Source organism: Salvelinus alpinus, chromosome 19 (genome assembly GCF_045679555.1).
Source record: "Salvelinus alpinus chromosome 19, SLU_Salpinus.1, whole genome shotgun sequence".
NCBI classification, from domain to species: Eukaryota; Metazoa; Chordata; class Actinopteri; order Salmoniformes; family Salmonidae; genus Salvelinus; species Salvelinus alpinus.
In genome coordinates, this window is record NC_092104.1 from 30,667,851 (window position 1) to 30,686,626 (window position 18,776).

Sequence of the window (18,776 nt, forward strand, 5' to 3'; positions counted from 1 at the left end):
TTAGTGCAATACCCCTATGGGCTCTGGTCTAAAGTATTGAACTTTATAGCTATTATGGTGTCATTTGGAGCATGCCAGGGACTCTTCTTCCCTCCACATCACAACTGGCAGCTGTCAGAAAGCCTTTTCTCTCTCTAACGCTCTTACATCATCGCTACACCTACAAATAAAAGAGAAACAATCATGGCAGACAGCAGTCTGAATCTGCTGATGGTTTCGAATGCTGGGGTCTGCAAGGCTTCATCTCTCTCCCCTGAAAATCTCACTGGAGATTTCAGATAGGAGCCGGTTGCCATGGTTACTGACACACTCGAGTGTGTCGAGGGAAAAATACACAACATTAAAAAAAATCTGCCTGTTGGAGAAGCTGAAATTGAGAAAATCTTATAACACGATAATCTGTTTATTTATTTTTTTAAATATCCGAAGACAATTCAAATTGAAAAAGGGATTGTAGAGTCTAGAAAGTGTGCAGAGAAACTGATTACTCAGTGAAGACATCAAAACTATGAAATAACACATATGGATATATTTTAGATTTTAGATTCTTCAAAGTAGCCACAATTTGCAAAGCTGTCATCAAGGCAAAGGGTGGCTACTTTGAAGAATCTCAAATATAAAATATGTTTTGATTTGTTTAACACTTTTTTGGTTACTACATGATACCATATGTGTTATTTCATAGTCTTGATGTCTTCACTATTATTCTACAATGTAGAGAATAGTAAAAATAAAGAAAAACCCTTGAATGAGTAGACGTGTCCAAACTTTTTTCTGGTACTGTAAATTGAAATCCTCTGTTGGTTTACCACATTAGTTGATAAGGAGAGAGCCACTGAACATTGGCACACAGTAGCATAATGGAGGAAGGGCACATCTACATTATACCAACCCTGTTCATATCTGTTGAGTTCACCTAGTCATGACTCATCAATAATCAGACAATTGGGTAAAACTTTACATTACCCTTATTACTGTGCAACTATACTCATGTAATTACTGTGTAACAGTATTGTAACTACACATTGTACTTACACTGTACTTACAGCAGTAACCCTATTAACCTTAGCCCTAACCCTAGCATATTGTCCACATCCTGGCTCAACCCCAACCCTAAGTACAGTGTAAATAAAGTGATATAAAGAGTAATGACAATAGTTGTTACACTGTAATTACAGCAATAATTACATAGCAATAAGGGCACTGTATCATTGTCTGAAGTCTCACCTTTCCCTCTCCAGTGGGCCTGTGAGGCAAATCCAATATGGCCGCCGTACTTGCGGTTGAACTCAGCCATGAGGGCTTTATAAGGGTTGCGGATCATGACGATGCTGGCGTCAAAGGCTTCAATCTCCTTCTTGCCGCTCTCATGTGTTTTAATGCAGACGTTCCTACCACTCCGCCAATGGTCTCGCTCACCTTTGAAGCCTTTTAAAAGAAAAAACAACGACAAAACGTGAACATGCTTAATAGTGTAATTTTGCCTGTGACTGCATGACTTCCCAATGTATAACTATCCAGTACCCATGTCACCTGTTACCTCCAGGTTAGGCCTACTGTACCTTTGTTGTAGAGGGAGCCATCAAAGTAGTAGCTGCCTGTGTAGAAGCCAGTGGCCAGCTCTATGAGGTGGCGGGCCCAGGTGTTGCCAGCCCCGGGGAAGCTGGCCAGGGCCATCAGCTGCTTGGAACGCGTGGGCAGGAAGTGCCGGTCCATACAACGGTTATCTGAGGGAACACAGGAAAGAACACAGGTCACACATGTGATACACAATAATACATGATACACAATAATACATGATAATACATGAAATACTCAGAATTATTTGTGTTCCTTCCAAAAAATGTAATGTTATGAAAATGTTATGAACCAGACACAAACTTTAAATACAATACTAGCTGGTGAGTGAGTGAGAATGTCAAAGGGCCTATGTACTTTAGCATGACAGAGGGAATCTCAAAGGGCCCCTGTAAGCCCCTGAATGACTGGTGAACATAGAAAGCTATTTCAGGGTCATACATCCTACATTTAACATTTTTGAGAAGGAGGATTATTTAAGATGTTCTTTGAGGAGGTAGGGTTTCAGGTGCTTTTGGAAGATGGACAGGGACTCTGCTGTCTTAGCTTCAGGGGGAAGCTGGTTCTACCATTGGGGTGCCAGGACAGAGAAGAGCTTGGGCTGAGCTGAGTGGGAGCTGCCCTCCCCTCCTGTAGTGGTGGGAGGGCAAATAGACCAGAGGTGGCAGAACGGAGTGCTCGGGTTGATGTGTAGGGTTTGATCGTAGCCTGAAGGTAGGGAGGGTAGTTCCTCTTGCTGCTCCGTAGGCAAGCAGCATGGTCTTGTAGTGGATGCGAGCTTCGACTGGAAGCAAGTGGAGTGTGCGGAGGAGCGGGTTGACATGGGAGAACTTGTGAAGTTTGAAAACCAGGCGGGCTGCAGCGTTCTGGATAAGTTGCAGGGGTTTGATGACATAAGCGGGGAGCCCAGCCAACAGCGAGTCGCAGTAGTCCATACGGGAGATGACAAGTGCCTAGACCTTGAGCAGACAGGTGCTTCTACTACAGAGAAAGAACTGGGCAAAGGTAATGTATATCGCCATTGAAATCCAGTCATTGCTTCAAATGTCCTGCACTATACAACACAATGACCCTCATGACATAGAGACTGACTCAGTAGATGTGTAAGCTTTGTGAGTAATGTGGTTGGTGTGAGTGGAGCTCTGTGTTGATTATGATGTTATAACTCTGGAGGCTGTTTAACCCTTTACACTCGTGGGAATTGGCCTATATGGATAGGGATAAATGTAAATGTTGCATGGTAGCAATTGAAAGGGAACAGTTAGGAGAACTCAACAGACACTATGAAAGCTTAACTTCTTGTCACTATAGGGGGTGCTGTTTCAACTTGGACATTTATCGTTCCCAAATTAAACTGCCTCGTACTCAATTCTTGCTCGTACAATATGCATATTATTATTACTATTGGATAGAAAACAATCTCTAGTTTCTAAAACCGTTTGAATTATGTCTGTGGGTGAAACAGAACTCTTTCTGCAGCGAAATTCATGACAGGAACTGCGAAGGTCTGAAAACGAGGCTCTGTTCTCAGATCAGTTTAAAGCTCTGTATGTATCGTATGGGTCGACATGAACTGCACGCGCCTTCCCCTGGATGTCAGTAACCAATGAGAATTGGAATGGAGTTTCTACGTAGATCTCAGACCTTATAAAAGGCCATGGCATGGGGGGTGCGATCTTTTCGACGTTCGTCAAGACGCAAAGGAGGACCTCAGGATGGCATGCTCAAAAGCTCTCGTTATAGGCCTAAGATATATCCGTCTGTGATTTAATTCGATATAGGTGTTAGAAACATCATAACAAAGTTATTTTAAACCGAGTTATATCAGTTTATGAGAGTATATTGCGATTTTCGGAATTTCCTTAGTATTGCGTTTTGAACATTTGGGCATGTCTGCGCCACATAGCTATTGTTAGCTGCTAGTTCCAAAGTTGAAGAGGACGTTTTACAACCGAGCAACGATTATTTTGGACAAAGGACAACTTGCCCAAGATTCTGATGGAAGCTCGTCCAAAAGTAAGAGCTATTTATGATGTTATTCCGTATTTATGTGGAAAAATGTAAAAGGATTTGTCCGCCAGAATGCATGAAATGCTGCTACTGATCACATTGTATAACCACGGTTTGTGCTGCTAAATATGCACATTTTCGAACAAAACCTATATGCATTGTGTAATATGATGTTACAGGACTGTCATCTGATGAAGTTTATCAAGGTTAGTCCAATTATATATCTTTTGCTGGATTGTTATGATCGCTAACATTTGCTGCTGGTAAATGCGGTTGTGTTTCTGGCTATTGTGGTAAGCTAATATAATGCTATATTGTGTTTTCGCTGTAAAACACTTAAAAAATCTGACATATTGGCTGGATTCACAAGATGTTGGGCTTTCATTTGCTGTACGCTGTGTATTTTTCAGAAATGTTTTATGATGAGTAATTAGGTATTTGACGTTGGTCTCTGTAATTATTCTGCCTGCATCGACGCTATTTCAGATTGCAGCTGCAATGTAGAACTGTGATTTATACCTGAAATATGCACATTTTTCTAACAAAACATATGCTATACAATAAATATGTTATCAGACTGTCATCTGATGAAGTTTTTTCTTGGTTAGTGGCTATTTATATCTTTATTTGGTCGAATTAGTGATGGCTACCTATGCAGGAAAGAAATGGTGGGGGAAAAAAGTTGTGTCTTTTGCTATGGTGGTTTGCTAATAGAAATACATATTGTGTCTTCCCTGTAAAACATTTAAAAAATCGGAAATGATGGCTGGATTCACAAGATCTGTATCTTTCATCTGGTGTCTTGGACTTGTGATTTCATGAACATTTGATTATATGATATCCCTGTAGCTTTAGGCTAGGCTATGCTAGTCTGCTTTTTTGATGGGGGGGATACGGGTTTGTGACCCGTTAGAGGTTAACCAAGTTAATTCTTCCAAGAGGGTCAATACAGCTGCATTCAGACAAAAAGATTTGCACACAAGCACTGATATTTAACCCTTCCTCCTAGGCTGAGTCTCCTCCTACACATCTGAACAAACATAATATCTTTACTTCTAGGCAGGAAACTCAAGTAATATGGCCATAAACTTTTCTTTCTCCCTTAATAACCTCTAACGAGTCACAAACCCGGATCCGGGATCCCCCCCATCAAAAAAGCTGACTAGCATAGCCTAGCCTAAAGCCACAGGGATATCATATAATCAAATGTATCACTTTTACAGTATAGACTCATTTTCACCTCAACTACCTCTTACCCCCAGCATATTGACTTGGTACCGATACTCCTTGTATATAACCTCGTTATAGTTATTTTATTGTGTTACTATTTCCTTCTTACATTTTAACTCTGCATTGTTGGGAAAGGGCTCATGAGTAAGCATTTCATGGTAAAGTCTACACCTGTTGTACAGTACCTGTCGAAAGTTTGGACACCTACTCATTCCATGGTTTTTCTTAAGTTTTACTATTTTCTACATTGTAGAATATTAGTGAAGATATCAAAACTATGAAATAACACATATGGAATCATAACGAAAAAAAGTGTTAAACTAATCAATATATTTTATATTTCAGATTCTTCAAAGCAGCCACCCTTTGCCTTGATGACAGCTTTGCACTCTTGGCTTTCTCTCAACCAGCTTCATGAGGTAGTCACCTGTAATACATTTCAATTAACAGGAATTTCTTTCCTTCTTAATGCGTTTGAGCCAATCAGTTGTGTTGTGACAAGGTAGGGGTGGTATTCAGAAGAAAGCCCAATTTGATAAAAGACCAAGTCTATATTATGGTAAGAACAGCTCAAATAAGCAAAGAGAAACAATACTACTCCAAGACATGAAGGTCAGTCAATCCGGAAAATGTCAAGAACTTTGAAAGCTTCTTCAAGTGCAGTCGCAAAAAACATCAAGCACTATGATGAAACTGGCTCTCATGAGGACTGTCAGAGAAAAGAAAGACCCAGAGTTACCTCTGCTGTAGAGGATAAGTTCATTAGAGTTAACGGCACCTCAGATTGCAGCTCAAATAAATGCTTCAGAGAGTTCAAGTAACAGGCACATCTCAACATCAACTGTTCAGAGGAGACTGCCTGAATCAGACCTTCATGGTCAAATTTCTGCAAAGAAACCACTACTAAAGTACACCAATATAAAGAAGAGACTTGCTTGGGCCAAGAAACAAGAGTAATGGACAATAGACCAGTGGAAATCTGTCCTTTGGTCTGATGAGTCCAAATTTGAGATTTTGGGCTCCAACCGCTGTGTTTTTGTGAGACGCAGAGTAGGTGAACAGATGATCTCCGCATGTGTGTTTCCCACCGTGAAGCATGGAGGAAGAGGTATGATGGTGTGGAGGTGCATTGCTGGTGACACTGTCAGTCATTTATTTAGAATTCAAGGCACACTTAACCAGCATGGCTACCACAACATTCTGCAGAGATACGCCATCCCATCTGGTTTGCACTTAGGGAAAAAAATAATGTTTTTCAACAGGACAATGACCCAACACACCTCCAGGCTGTGTAAGGGCTATTTGACCAAGAAGGAGAGTGTTGCGGTGCTGCATCAGATGACCTGGCCTCCACAATCACCCGACCTCAACCCAATTGAGATGGTTTGGGATGAGTTGGACCGCAGAGTGAAGGAAAAGCAGCCAACAAGTGCTCAGCATATGTGGGAACTCCTTCAAGACTGTTGGAAAATCATTCCAGGTGAAGCTGGTTGAGAGAGTGCCAAGAGTGTGCAAAGCTGTCATCAAGGCAAAGAAGAATGGCTACTTTGAAGAATCTAAAATCTAAAATATAATTCGATTTGTTTCTCACTTTTTTGTCTACTACATGATTCCATATGTGTTATTTCATAGTTTTGATGTCTTCACTATTATTCTACAATCTATAAAATAGTAAAAATAAAGAAAAACCCTTGAATGAGTAGGTGTGTCCAAACTTTTGACTGGTACTGTATATCTGAAATGCAGCCATATACACAACAACTGACATTTTGCACACAAGAAATCACGCTACAGTATGTTGAAGAGAAGCACCACAAAGACTGATAGGCCAAGACGTGCTCATTAAAACAGCACAAACCGTAACCATCGATTTAGGACCATAGCTAGTCAAGGCGATGAAAGCATAACGCTAGATGCACTGCCAATTTCGACACCACCTGAGTGGACAGCCAGACAACAGGAGCTCTGTGCAAGTGCTCACCTCAGAGCACAACCAACTGGCTACATTGGTCCTATACCCATCAATAACGCAAACCTGTATATCTATCAATAGCAATTAGACCTGCAAAAGCAAGGAATAACATAAAAAATCACAGTAAAAAGCAAAGGCCTAAATTGTACATTACATTCCGAAATCAACCAAACAACCAGTAGGCTTACATGAGGGAAAACCAATTAATTAATAATTATGTTGTTGTTTACGGCCCCTTATAAATGCAACCTTGGTCAGGTGGGCATAATTTGAAAGCTTGTTCTTTTTACGCATAGAAAGGAGTCATGAGCAATGTTCTCTCTAATTTTGGTGGGCACTGAGGGCATTTTTGGTCTTGTGAGCGGAAACTTGAAGTTGTGAGAATTTTGTGCAACTTCCAGGCCGGGTTTACAGTGAACACTGAGGCTGTACCCTTACAGTTTTAGACAGTAGCCAATAGGCTATTGTGGCCATTTCGGTATAATGTAGCCCTACCAACAAAACCAATGGAGCAAATCCAATAACATGTTCACATGGAAATAGCTTTTGATTTATATGATATAGCCTACAGTAGCCTATATGTGGTGTTCAATGCAGGCCTACATTGCATGAGACTTTTAAAAAGGTTTTAAATTATGAAGGGCTTGACATTAATTCATGATTTTTTACTTGGTCTGTAACACCATAGGCCAAATACTGCAGGTGACTGTAAATTGCATTGTATGGTGCAAGAAACCACTTTACAAACTACAATTAATTATTACTACCATACAGATAATTAGACAATGTAGGCTATCCCTCTGCATATTGGCGTATTTGCATATTCAAGCCTGTCTCAAAATACAACACCTCCCCTTTAATTAAGACACAAGCTTTTTACCTGACTGGCTTTTCAAAGACAGCTTGAAATGCAGTCTACACGTTTTGTGCTCTTGTAGGAAGAAGCAGTAACTCCCCATTGCTGACCTATACTTATCTATAACTGGGCTAAGAATATCACCCAATGTACTCTTGATCTTAGAAGCGCATTTATTGATCTGAAAAGTGCATTCACTTGCGGGTTATTGAAAGACCGCTCGTGGGCTACCCCGCCAATATAATTTTACTCCATTGCGCTCTGGCTCTGCCTACAACAAAATTTGAGACTCAAGGTTGCAAAGTTAGATTTGTTATGGTTTGTTGCATTGAAAATGGGCTGATATAATGTTGACTAGATCACAGGAAAAACTTGATCTATATAGTGCGAACTCAGTGAAGTTCAATCTCTTGCATCTCTGCACAGCTTGGTGTTTCATCTGCGCCGCAGTCCTGCTGGAGGTGCGCACGTGCGCAATTTAGAGGGAACATTGGTCATGTGAGGCGGGTGTTCCGCTATGAATTTTCTTCACAATAGACAAATATGGGTTCATTCTGCTCAGAACAACCCAGGGTATGAAGCAATGTCATCTTGTAACTGTACATCAATGATAGTGATCATAAATGTTGACACTGTATATGACATGAGTTTTATGAAATGAAAATGTGAAGTGCTTGGCTTGCTTGTATGACATCAAAGCTATATTTATTATAATCCTGAACTTCTTATCTTTCAAAATGCATCTAGTCATCCTAATTTACATAATTTCCCTCACTCAGACAACAAAACGTGCAAAAGTTGCCAGATTAGCAACTTCTTGTTGCATGAGGTGCTTAAGTTCAGAACGGCTGTCAGTCAAACTCGACTCCTCTGATGTAAAAAAATACAGACCAGTATCACTTTTTTATTTTCTTTCCAAAACAGTGTGCCGTCTTTGACCAACTCTCTAGCTATCTCTCTCAGAACAATCTAATTGACCCTTACCAGTCAGGCTTCAAGACGGGTCACTCAACCGAGACTGCTCTTCTCTGTGTCATGGAGGCTCTCCGCACTGCCAAAGCTAAATCTCTATCCTCTGTTCTCATCCTCCTAGATCTATCCGCTACCTTCGACATAGTGAACCATAAGATCCGCCTCTCCACCTTCTCGGAGCTGGGCGTCTCAGGCTCTACACACTCTTGGATTGCATCCTACCTGGCATGCCGCTCCTACCAGGTGTCATGAAGAGGATCTGTGTCTGCTCCACGTACTCTCAAGACTGGTGTCCCCCAGGGCTCGGTACTAGGCCCTCTCCTCTTCTCTCTATACACCAAGTCACTTGGCTCTGTCATATCCTCACATTGTCTCTCCTAGCATTGCTATGTGGATGACACAACTACTTTTCTCCTTCCTTACTTCTGACACCCAGGATGCGACACGCATCTCTACATGCGTGGCAGATATCTCAGCTTGGATGTCGGCCCACCACCTCAAGCTCAACCTCGACAAGACAGAGCTGTTTTTCCTCCATCAAAGTTGGCAACTCCACGGTGTCCCCCTCCCAGACTGAAAAGAACCTTGATGTGACCCTGGACAACACGACCCTACCTCACACAGGAACCGGCGCTGGTCCTAATCCAGGCACTTGTCTTATCCCGTCTGGTCTACTGCAACTCGTTGTTGGCTGGGCTCCCCGCTGGTGCCATCAAACTCCTGCAACTTATCCGGAACCCTCCAGCCCGCCTGGTGTACAACCTTCCCAAGTTCTCCCATGTCAACCCGCTCCACCGCACATTCCACTGGCTTCCAGTTGAATCTCGTGTCCACTACAAGACTATGGTACTTGCTTACGGGGCCGCAAAAGGAACTGCCCCCCCCCTACCTTCAGGCTATGCTCAAACCCTACACCCCAACCTGAGCACTCCGCTCTGCCAACTCTGGTGTTTTGGCCCTCCCACCTCTACAGGAGGGCAGCTGCTGCTCAACCTAGTCCAAGCTCTTCTCAGTTCCACCATTGGGGTGCCAGGACAATCTTTCCCCTGAAGCTAGGACAGCAAAGTCCCTGCCTATTTTCCCGAAAACATCTGAAACCCTACCTCTTCAAAGAGTATCTTAAATAATCCCACAGCACCCCTTCTCACCACTAGCTTTGACTTTGTACTTACTGTGATATGTGGTTGTCCCACTTAGCTATCTTAACTGTAAGTCTGTAACTGTACGTCAGTCTGGATAAAAGCATCTGCTAAATGACTAAAATGTAAAAAAAAAAAAATGTAAAAATGCATACAGCACTGTGAAGTGCAGAGCCTGAGCTCTGACGTTATTAATAGCATGTTACTTACAGCCACTGGGCCCAATTTAGGTGCTTAACAGAGCCATTTTCAACCCGTTAACGGCTACGTGTGTAAAGGGCTACGGAAGCAAGAGATGCTACAGTACATCAGTAATGTGTGCTGAGACAGCTGGGGATGCACAGGCCTTCCTCATACTGGAGCAGAAAATAAAGGTCACATAATACATGGCCAGTGAATAGTTTTAAATATATAGCTTTTTAAACAACTACACAGTAGGCTTCCTTTTTTGAGTTGCATTGACTGTTGTTTTTAATGGTATCCTTATAATATGACTGGTCCAGACCAGGTTGTTGTTGTACACGGTTTATTTGAGCCTCTATTTTTGCTTCTGAATGTAATTAGAGTTGCTACAGCACTAAGGCTGCATTGCTCACAGCCTATCTGAGCAGCCATCTGCAGAAGTGTGATAAAACAGCCACGTGGGGGATGGGGGGTGATGGTGTGAAATAAGTGAGCTAGCCGTTTCACAAGAACACCCTCCCAACACCGGCCCATGGTCTGAAATACTGCCACTCCTGTACCACTTTCAGCACTCTGCCAATCTCTTCTACTCAGAGCATCAATACAAATCTATGGAAATCCATCCTTTAATATGAATGACATTGGTAATGGTAATTGATGTAGTTGTATCCAGTCATTACAACTAGAGAGGGCTTAGAATGATGAGGTCAGTGGCACATAGTGAATCGTTTACCTTGGACCTGTGTCTGGTACACCACAAAGTACTTGTCATTCCCACAGCTCTCAAACTCTTCACCATGGCAGCGGTGCATGCACATTTCCTCATCCTCCATCTCATGGAGGGAGAAGTGGGGGGTGGGGAACCCACAGAGACACCTGTCTCCAGCCAGGACCGCTAGGGACAGCTCCTTGAGGTCAGGAAGGAGGGAGTAGAGGGATGTCAGAGGGAGAAAGATATATGCATATGATACACTTGCACACAACACTATAGCTGTGTCGAATACTCATACTAACCGCACTAGCCATACTATTTGTGACGTAAATTGAGTATATAGTATGCTTATTGGTCATAGTATGGATATAGTTAGTATGCCAAAAGTTTCCGGATGACATACTAAATTCGCCAAAATACGAAGTATACATGCAGTGGACACTATTTCCGTGCATAATGCAATTTTTCAGGAAATGGGCGTGGCTTCATACATTTTCAGATTTGAAGAAAATGGCGGAAAATATGCAGCCGAAGTCCGACGAGAGCGGATATGTCACGACTTCCACCGAAGTCGGCTCCTCTCTTTGTTCGGGCGGCGTTCGGCGGTCGATGTCACCGGCCTTCTAGCCATCGCCGCTCCATTTTTCATTGTTCCATTTGTTTTGTCTTGTTCCCCGCACACTTGGTTTACATTCCCTAATCACATTATATATTCCTCTGTTCCCCCCATGTCCTTGTGTGGAATTGTCATCTGTTGCCGCAGAGGGCACTCTGCCGGTCGGTGCCGGGTTGGTCCCTCTGGGAGTCGAGGCAGCAGGCAGGGCTCTCTGGCATCACCCCAGGTGAGTAGGCACCACTCCCATCCAGAGCCCTCTGTTAACCACCTGTTTGTTCATGTTTGTTTTCCTGAGTTTTCCCCGCATTCCCAGCATAAGGCGCTCGTCGATTCAGGCGCGGCTGGGAATTTTATCAACAGAGTGTTCGCCCTTAGTTTAGGGATTCCCATTGTTCCTGCGGTTAGACCTTTCCCGGTACACGCTCTGGATAGTCGACATTAGGGTCGACATTAGGGTCCGGGTTAGGGTCCGGGTAGTCGACATTAGGGTCCGGGTTAATTAGGGAAGTCACCATCTCCCTGGCCATGGTGACGCGGGGGAGTCACAAGGAGAGAGTCAGTCTCTTCCTCATTGACTCTCCTGCGTTTCTCGTGATACTAGGCCTTCCCTGGTTGGCTCGTCATGACCCCACCATTTCATGGCAACAGAGGGCTCTAACAGGGTGGTCGCGATAGTGCTCGGGGAGGTGTGTAGGGGTTTCCGTTGGTGCTGCCACGGTGGAAAGTCCGGACCAGGTCTCCACCTGCACATCCCCCCAGAATATGCCGATTTGGCTCTCGCCTTCTCCAAAAAGAAGGCGACTCAATTACCACCACATCGACGGGGGGATTGTGCGTTAAATCTCATGGTAGACGCTGCACTTCCCAGGAGTCACGTGGATCCCCTGTCGCAAGCGGAGACGGTGGCTATGGAGACATACAGTGGGGAGAACAAGTATTTGATACACTGCCGATTTTGCAGGTTTTCCTACTTACAAAGCATGTAGAGGTCTGTCATTTTTATCATAGGTACACTTCAACTGTGAGAGACGGAATCTAAAACAAAAATCCAGAAAATCACATTGTATGATTTTTAAGTAATTAATTTGCATTTTATTGCATGACATAAGTATTTGATCACCTACCAACCAGTAAGAATTCCGGCTCACAGACCTGCTAGTTTTTATTTAAGAAGCCCTCCTGTTCTCCACTCATTACCTGTATTAACTGCACCTGTTTGAACTCGTTACCTGTATAAAAGACACCTGTCCACACACTCAATCAAACAGACTTCAACCTCTCCACAATGGCCAAGACCAGAGAGCTGTGTAAGGACATCAGGGATAAAATTGTAGACCTGCACAAGGCTGGGACGGGCTACAGGACAATAGGCAAGCAGCTTGGTGAGAAGGCAACAACTGTTGGCACAATTATTAGAAAATGGAAGAAGTTCAAGATGACGGTCAATCACCCTCAGTCTGGGGCTCCATGCAAGATCTCACCTCGTGGGGCATCAATGATCATGAGGAAGGTGAGGGATCAGCCCAGAACTACACGGCAGGACCTGGTCAATGACCCGAAGAGAGCTGGGACCACAGTCTCAAAGAAAACCATTAGTAACACACTACGCCGTCATGGATTAAAATCCTGCAGCGCACGCAAGGTCCCCCTGCTCAGGCCAGCGCCTGTCCAGGCCCGTCTGAAGTTTGCCAATGACCATCTGGATGATCCAGAGGAGGAATGGGAGAAGGTCATGTGGTCTGATGAGACAAAAATAGAGCTTTTTGGTCTAAACTCCACTCGCCGTGTTTGGAGGAAGAAGAAGGATGAGTACAACCCCAAGAACACCATCCCAACCGTGAAGCATGGAGGTGGAAACATCATTCTTTGGGGATGCTTTTCTGCAAAGGGGACAGGACGACTGCACCGTATTGAGGGGAGGATGGATGGGGCCATGTATCGCGAGATCTTGGCCAACAACCTCCTTCCCTCAGTAAGAGCATTGAAGATGGGTCGTGGATGGGTCTTCCAGCATGACAATGACCCGAAACACACAGCCAGGGCAACTAAGGAGTGGCTTCGTAAGAAGCATCTCAAGGCCCTGGAGTGGCCTAGCCAGTCTCCAGACCTGAACCCAATAGAAAATCTTTGGAGGGAGCTGAAAGTCCGTATTGCCCAGCGAAAGCCCCGAAACCTGAAGGATCTGGAGAAGGTCTGTATGGAGGAGTGGGCCAAAATCCCTGCTGCATTGTGTGCAAACCTGGTCAAGAACTACAGGAAACGTATGATCTCTGTAATTGCAAACAAAGGTTTCTGTACCAAATATTAAGTTTTGCTTTTCTGATGTATCAAATACTTATGTCATGCAATAAAATGCAAATGAATTACTTAAAAATCATACAATGTGATTTTCTGGATTACAGTGTATCAAATACTTGTTCTCCCCACTGTATGTCTCTGAATCCCTGCGTCAGGGGTACATTCGGTCCTCCACTTCACCCGCCTCCTCGAGTTTCTTTTTCGTGAAGAACGAGGAGGGAGGTCTGTGCCCGTGCATTGACTATCGAGGTCTCAATCAAATCCCGGTGAGGTACAGTTACCCGCTACCTCTCATCGCCATGGCGATTGAGTCAATACACGTGGCGCGCTTCTTCACTAAACTGGATCTCAGGAGCGCTTACAACCTGGTGCGTATCCGGGAGGGAGACGAGTGGAAAACGGCGTTCAGCACCACCTCAGGGCATTATGAGTACCTCGTCATGCCGTACGGGTTGATGAATGCTCCATCAGTCTTCCAATCCTTTGTAGACGAGATTTTCAGGAAACTGCACGGGCAGGGTGTAGTGGTGTATATCGATGACATTCTGAAATACTCCGCTACATGCGCCGAGCATGTGTCCTTGGTGCGAAGGGTACTTGGTCGACTGTTGGAGCATGACCTGTACGTCAAGGCTGAGAAATGCCTGTTCTTCCAGCAGACCGTCTCCTTCCTAGGGTATCGCATTTCCACATCAGGGGTGGAGATGGAGAGTGACCGCATTTCAGCCGTGCGTAATTGGCCGACTCCCACCACGGTAAAGGAGGTGCAGTGGTTTTTAGTGTTTGCCAATTACTACCGGAGATCTATCCGGGGTTTTGGCCAGGTGGCTGCTCCCATTACCTCACTGCTGAAGGGGGGTCCTGTGCGTTTGCAGTGGGCAGCTGAGGCGGACAGGGCTTTTGGGCACCTAAGGGCTCTGTTTACCTCGGCTCCCGTGCTGGCCCATCCGGATCCCTCTTTGGCGTTCATAGTGGAGGTAGACGCATCCGAGGCTGGGATAGGAGCCGTGCTCTCTCAACGCTCGGGCACGCCACCGAAGCTCCGCACCTGTGACTTCTTCTTGATGAAGCTCAGCCCGGCAGAGCGGAACTATGATGTGGGGTACCGGGAGTTGTTGGCTGTGGTTAAAGCATTGAAGGCGTGGAGACATTGGCTTGAGGGGGCTAAACACCATTTTCTCATCTGGACTGACCACCGCAACCTGGAGTACATCCAGGCAGCAAGGAGACTGAATCCTCGTCAGGCAAGGTGTGCCATGTTTTTTTTACCTGTTTTGTGTTTACCCTGTCCTACAGACCAGGTTCCCAAAATGTGAAGGCAGACGCACTGTCCCGGCTGTATGACACAGAGGAGCGGCTCATGGAACACACTCCCATACTCCCGGCCTCCTGCCTGGTAGCGCCGGTCGTGTGGGACAGAGCCCACCCCCCTCCATTGTCCAGCTGGGCGTCTGTACGATCCGTCTGCTGTCCGCGACCGGCTGATCTATTGGGCCCACATGTCACACTCCTTTGGTCATCCTGGTATTGGTCGGACGGTGCGCTGTCTTAGTGGGAAGTACTGGTGGCCCACTTTGGCTAAGGACGTGAGGGTTTATGTTTCCTCCTGCTCGGTGTGCGCCCAGTGCAAGGCTCCTAGGCACCTGCCCAGAGGTAAGTTACAACCCTTACGCTTTCCACAACGGCCATGGTCGCACCTGTCGGTAGATTTCCTGACTGATCTTCCTCCCTCACAGGGTAACACCGCGATCCTGGTCGTTGTGGATCGTTTTTCTAAGTCCTGTCGTCTCCTCCCTTTGCCCGGTCTCCCTACGGCCCCTACAAACTGCGGAGGCCTTGTTTACACACGTCTTCCGGCACTACGGGGTGCCTGAGGATATAGTGTCTGATCGGTGTCCCCAGTTCACGTCGAGGGTCTGGAAGGCGTTCATGGAATGTCTGAGGGTCTCGGTCAGCCTTACCTCAGGTTTTCACCCCGAGAGTAACGGGCAGGTGGAGAGAGTAAACCAGGATGTGGGTAGGTTTCTGAGGTCCTATTGCCAGGACCGGCCGGGGGAGTGGGCAGCGTTCGTGCCCTGGGCAGAGATGGCCCAGAACTCGCTCCGCCACTCCTCCACTAACCTCACCCCCTTCCAGTGTGTATTGGGGTATCAGCCGGTTCTGGCTCCTTGGCATCAGAGTCAGACCGAGGCTCCTGTGGTGGACGACTGGTTCCGGCGCGCGGAGGAAACATGGGACGCCGCCCATGTCCACCTTTAGCGCGCCATGCTGCGCCAGAAAGTGGGCGCAGATCGTCACCGCAGTGAGGCTGCTCTCGACCCGAAACCTGCCCCTCTGCCTGCCCTGCCGAAAGCTGGTCCCGCGGTTTAGGGTACAAATGGTTAATGTTAAGCAATGTAATGACTTTTCAAATAAGTTACCTTACACGTTATGTTGACTGACAATTTGTTAGCGACGCTATCCTTATGAACGTTATTTATTTATTTATTTACTTTTCTGCTCTTTTGCACACCAGTATCTCTACTTGCTCATGATCATCTGATGATTTATCACTCCAGTGTTAATCTGCTAAATTGTAATTATTCGCTCCTATGGCCTATTTATTGCCTACCTCATGCCTTTTGCACACAATGTATATAGACTCATTTTGTTTTTTTCCTACTGTGTTATTGACTTGTTTATTGTTTATTCCATGTGTAACTCTGTGTTGTTGTCTGTTCACACTGCTATGCTTTATCTTGGCCAGGTCACAGTTGTAAATGAGAACTTGTTCTCAACTAGCCTACCTGGTTAAATAAAGGTGAAATAAAAAATAAATATAAATAAAAATGAACCACATAGAATATCGTTACAGCATTATGTACTGGTATGTTAACTAGCTACTTAATGTGAGTTGGCTACTAATAATCAAACCTGCCAGTATATTAACTATATGCTATCAAACCTGCCAGTATATTAACTAGATGCTATCATTATGCCCGTCATTCTTAGCTTAGCTAAGTGGTATAGTCGAGTGCTTTCGTAAATTCGCTCTGGGTAGCTAACGTTACTCCGATTTCAGAGCACTCTCGTCTGAGTGTACCAAAGCGCTAAATAACTGATACATTTACAAATGCTCAACACCCGTTGAATATGTCCGGTGCCTAACCAGCTCTGCTAGGGTGAGTAAAATGGTCAGAGTGAGTTGTTCTATCATACGTGTCTGGAAGTAGCCAGCCAATTAGCTTGGCTGCTTGACAGCGGTTGTGAGGCCAGAGTGCTCTGGTCAACTCTACTCCTCGGCCAGAGCGTCCAGTGTGTGCTCTCAATTTACAAACTGACATTTTGACAACACACTGAATTTACAAGCGCACTCAGGGCCAACTGGCACTCCAAATTGAATTTAAGAACAGACCGTAAAAGTCGTAAAATGTCTAGCTAGTAATTTGTTACGCTAACAAGCTAGCAAGAGGTTGCATAGCAACAGCATCAACTTCCGGTAGACAGGCGAAGCGCTAGGTTGCATTCCAAACACTTAAAAGACACACCTTCTCCCCTCAGCCCTCAAATTAAGTGGACACGTCTGACGTTTGTTTCATGATGTCTGACGAGTTGACATTTGCAGGGCATGGGGCGATAAAATAATTAATACATTTTAAATGGACCACTCTTGCACGGAAATGTGTCACTCGTTCATCCCACGGTTGTGTTTTCAGTCATCATGGAACTGTTGTGTGTGTGCCTTATATGCGCTACAGTCAATTATGATTGCATTTCATAGACAATGCATTCGCAGACATCGAATGTTTGCCATCCTACTATATCAGGTAAATCGGAAATTACAATGTATAAGTCAAGGAATGTTATGTGCGCAAGTTAACGTTTCCAAAAGCTAACTAAACAAAAACATCATTACTTTTGTTACATGTTTGAGTTGTCATGTGCATTTTGAGTCGTCATGTGCATTAGTAGCACAATTTCTAACTTATTTGCATTCGTTTTTACTTACACTTGTGTGTTGACTCCATATTAATGTTGGTTTTAAGTTTTGGCTGACTTTTCTTAGCGGATGTACAATCATCGCGAATTGAATTATGGGGCGTTTCAGGCCCGGAGTGAACATAATTGTACACTCGCAAATTCAATCAAAAACGAGGGCTGAGGGGCTTACGTTGCCAACTTCCCTTGCTTGGCTTATCATTTGGACAAACGACAAAGATGGCCATGGGGATTCCCCCAAGGGCAAAAGGCGAGGGTAAGTGGAGGAGGGTGTGTCTTATGAGTTTGAAACGCAGCCCTAGTAGCTCATTTGAAAGGATAATGTTCGTTTACAGTTTAATAAAATTAACTAATAGTATATACTATGTAGTATATACTCATTAAGTATGTAGTATACAGTATGTTAGTATGGGTATTCGAACACAGCTAATCTCTCTCTCTTTCTCAGCAAACAAGCAAACAGACATCAAAATCTGACTTCACAACATGTACATTTCCCTCACCTTCTCTGTGCAAAAGTCCACACACTTCTCCACTGACATGTTCTGGATGACAGCGCTGATGGGCAGGGCCAGGGTGACGTTGTCAGGTCTGTGGAAGCACCCCTTAAAGATGGCACTCCCATCTGAACCAAGGAGAAACGCAACATACTAGATTAGTATCGATCACTAACCGATTTTCATGTGTATTCTGACTGAACAAAGCTTTCAGTTTGACCCCTATAGTATCCATCGACCTCTCCCTTGGCCTTGCTAGGAACCTAACACAGAGCATGAGGCCCTGACCCAGCAGCGGCCTGCCCTGAGCCGTTACCATCACACCAGGGACTGCCTGGCTCTCCTGCACTGGCTGTCTCAACAACCTTCCTCCCCAGACTGTCCCTATGGGCAACCACAGTGCACACAGGCCCAGCCATACTGTAGAACAGCAAACAGGCCCAGCCATACAAAAAACAGGCCCAGCCATACCGTAGAACAGCAAAAAACAGGCCCAGCCATACTATAAAACAGCAAATAACAGGCACAGCCGTACTATAAAACAGCAAATAACAGGCCCAGCCATACTGTAGACCAGCAAATAACAGGCCCAGCCATACTGTAGACCAGCAAAAAACAGGCCCAGCCATACTTTAGAACAGCAAAAAACAGGCTCAGCCATACTGTAGAACAGCAAAAAACAGGCCCAGCCATACTGTAGACCAGCAAAAAACAGGCCCAGCCATACTGTAGAAC

The 18,776-nt window shown here is 44.8% G+C and overlaps 1 protein-coding gene across 3 annotated transcripts in view; it reads right to left on the reverse strand.

The window, feature by feature from the left end:
- LOC139545318 (sialate:O-sulfotransferase 2-like) overlaps positions 1–18,776 on the reverse strand; it is a 97,363-nt gene that overhangs the window by 5,221 nt on the left and 73,366 nt on the right. For 2 of the 3 annotated variants that reach the window (XM_071352949.1, XM_071352948.1), the window contains 4 exons: positions 18,048–18,169; positions 10,674–10,848; positions 1,563–1,727; positions 1,228–1,428 (listed from right to left, as the gene is read on the reverse strand). In XM_071352949.1, coding sequence (XP_071209050.1) covers positions 1,228–1,428; positions 1,563–1,727; positions 10,674–10,848; positions 18,048–18,169 — 663 coding nt within the window. The remainder of the gene's footprint in view (positions 1–1,227; positions 1,429–1,562; positions 1,728–10,673; positions 10,849–18,047; positions 18,170–18,776) is intronic. The other variant, XM_071352950.1, reaches the window with a different exon arrangement.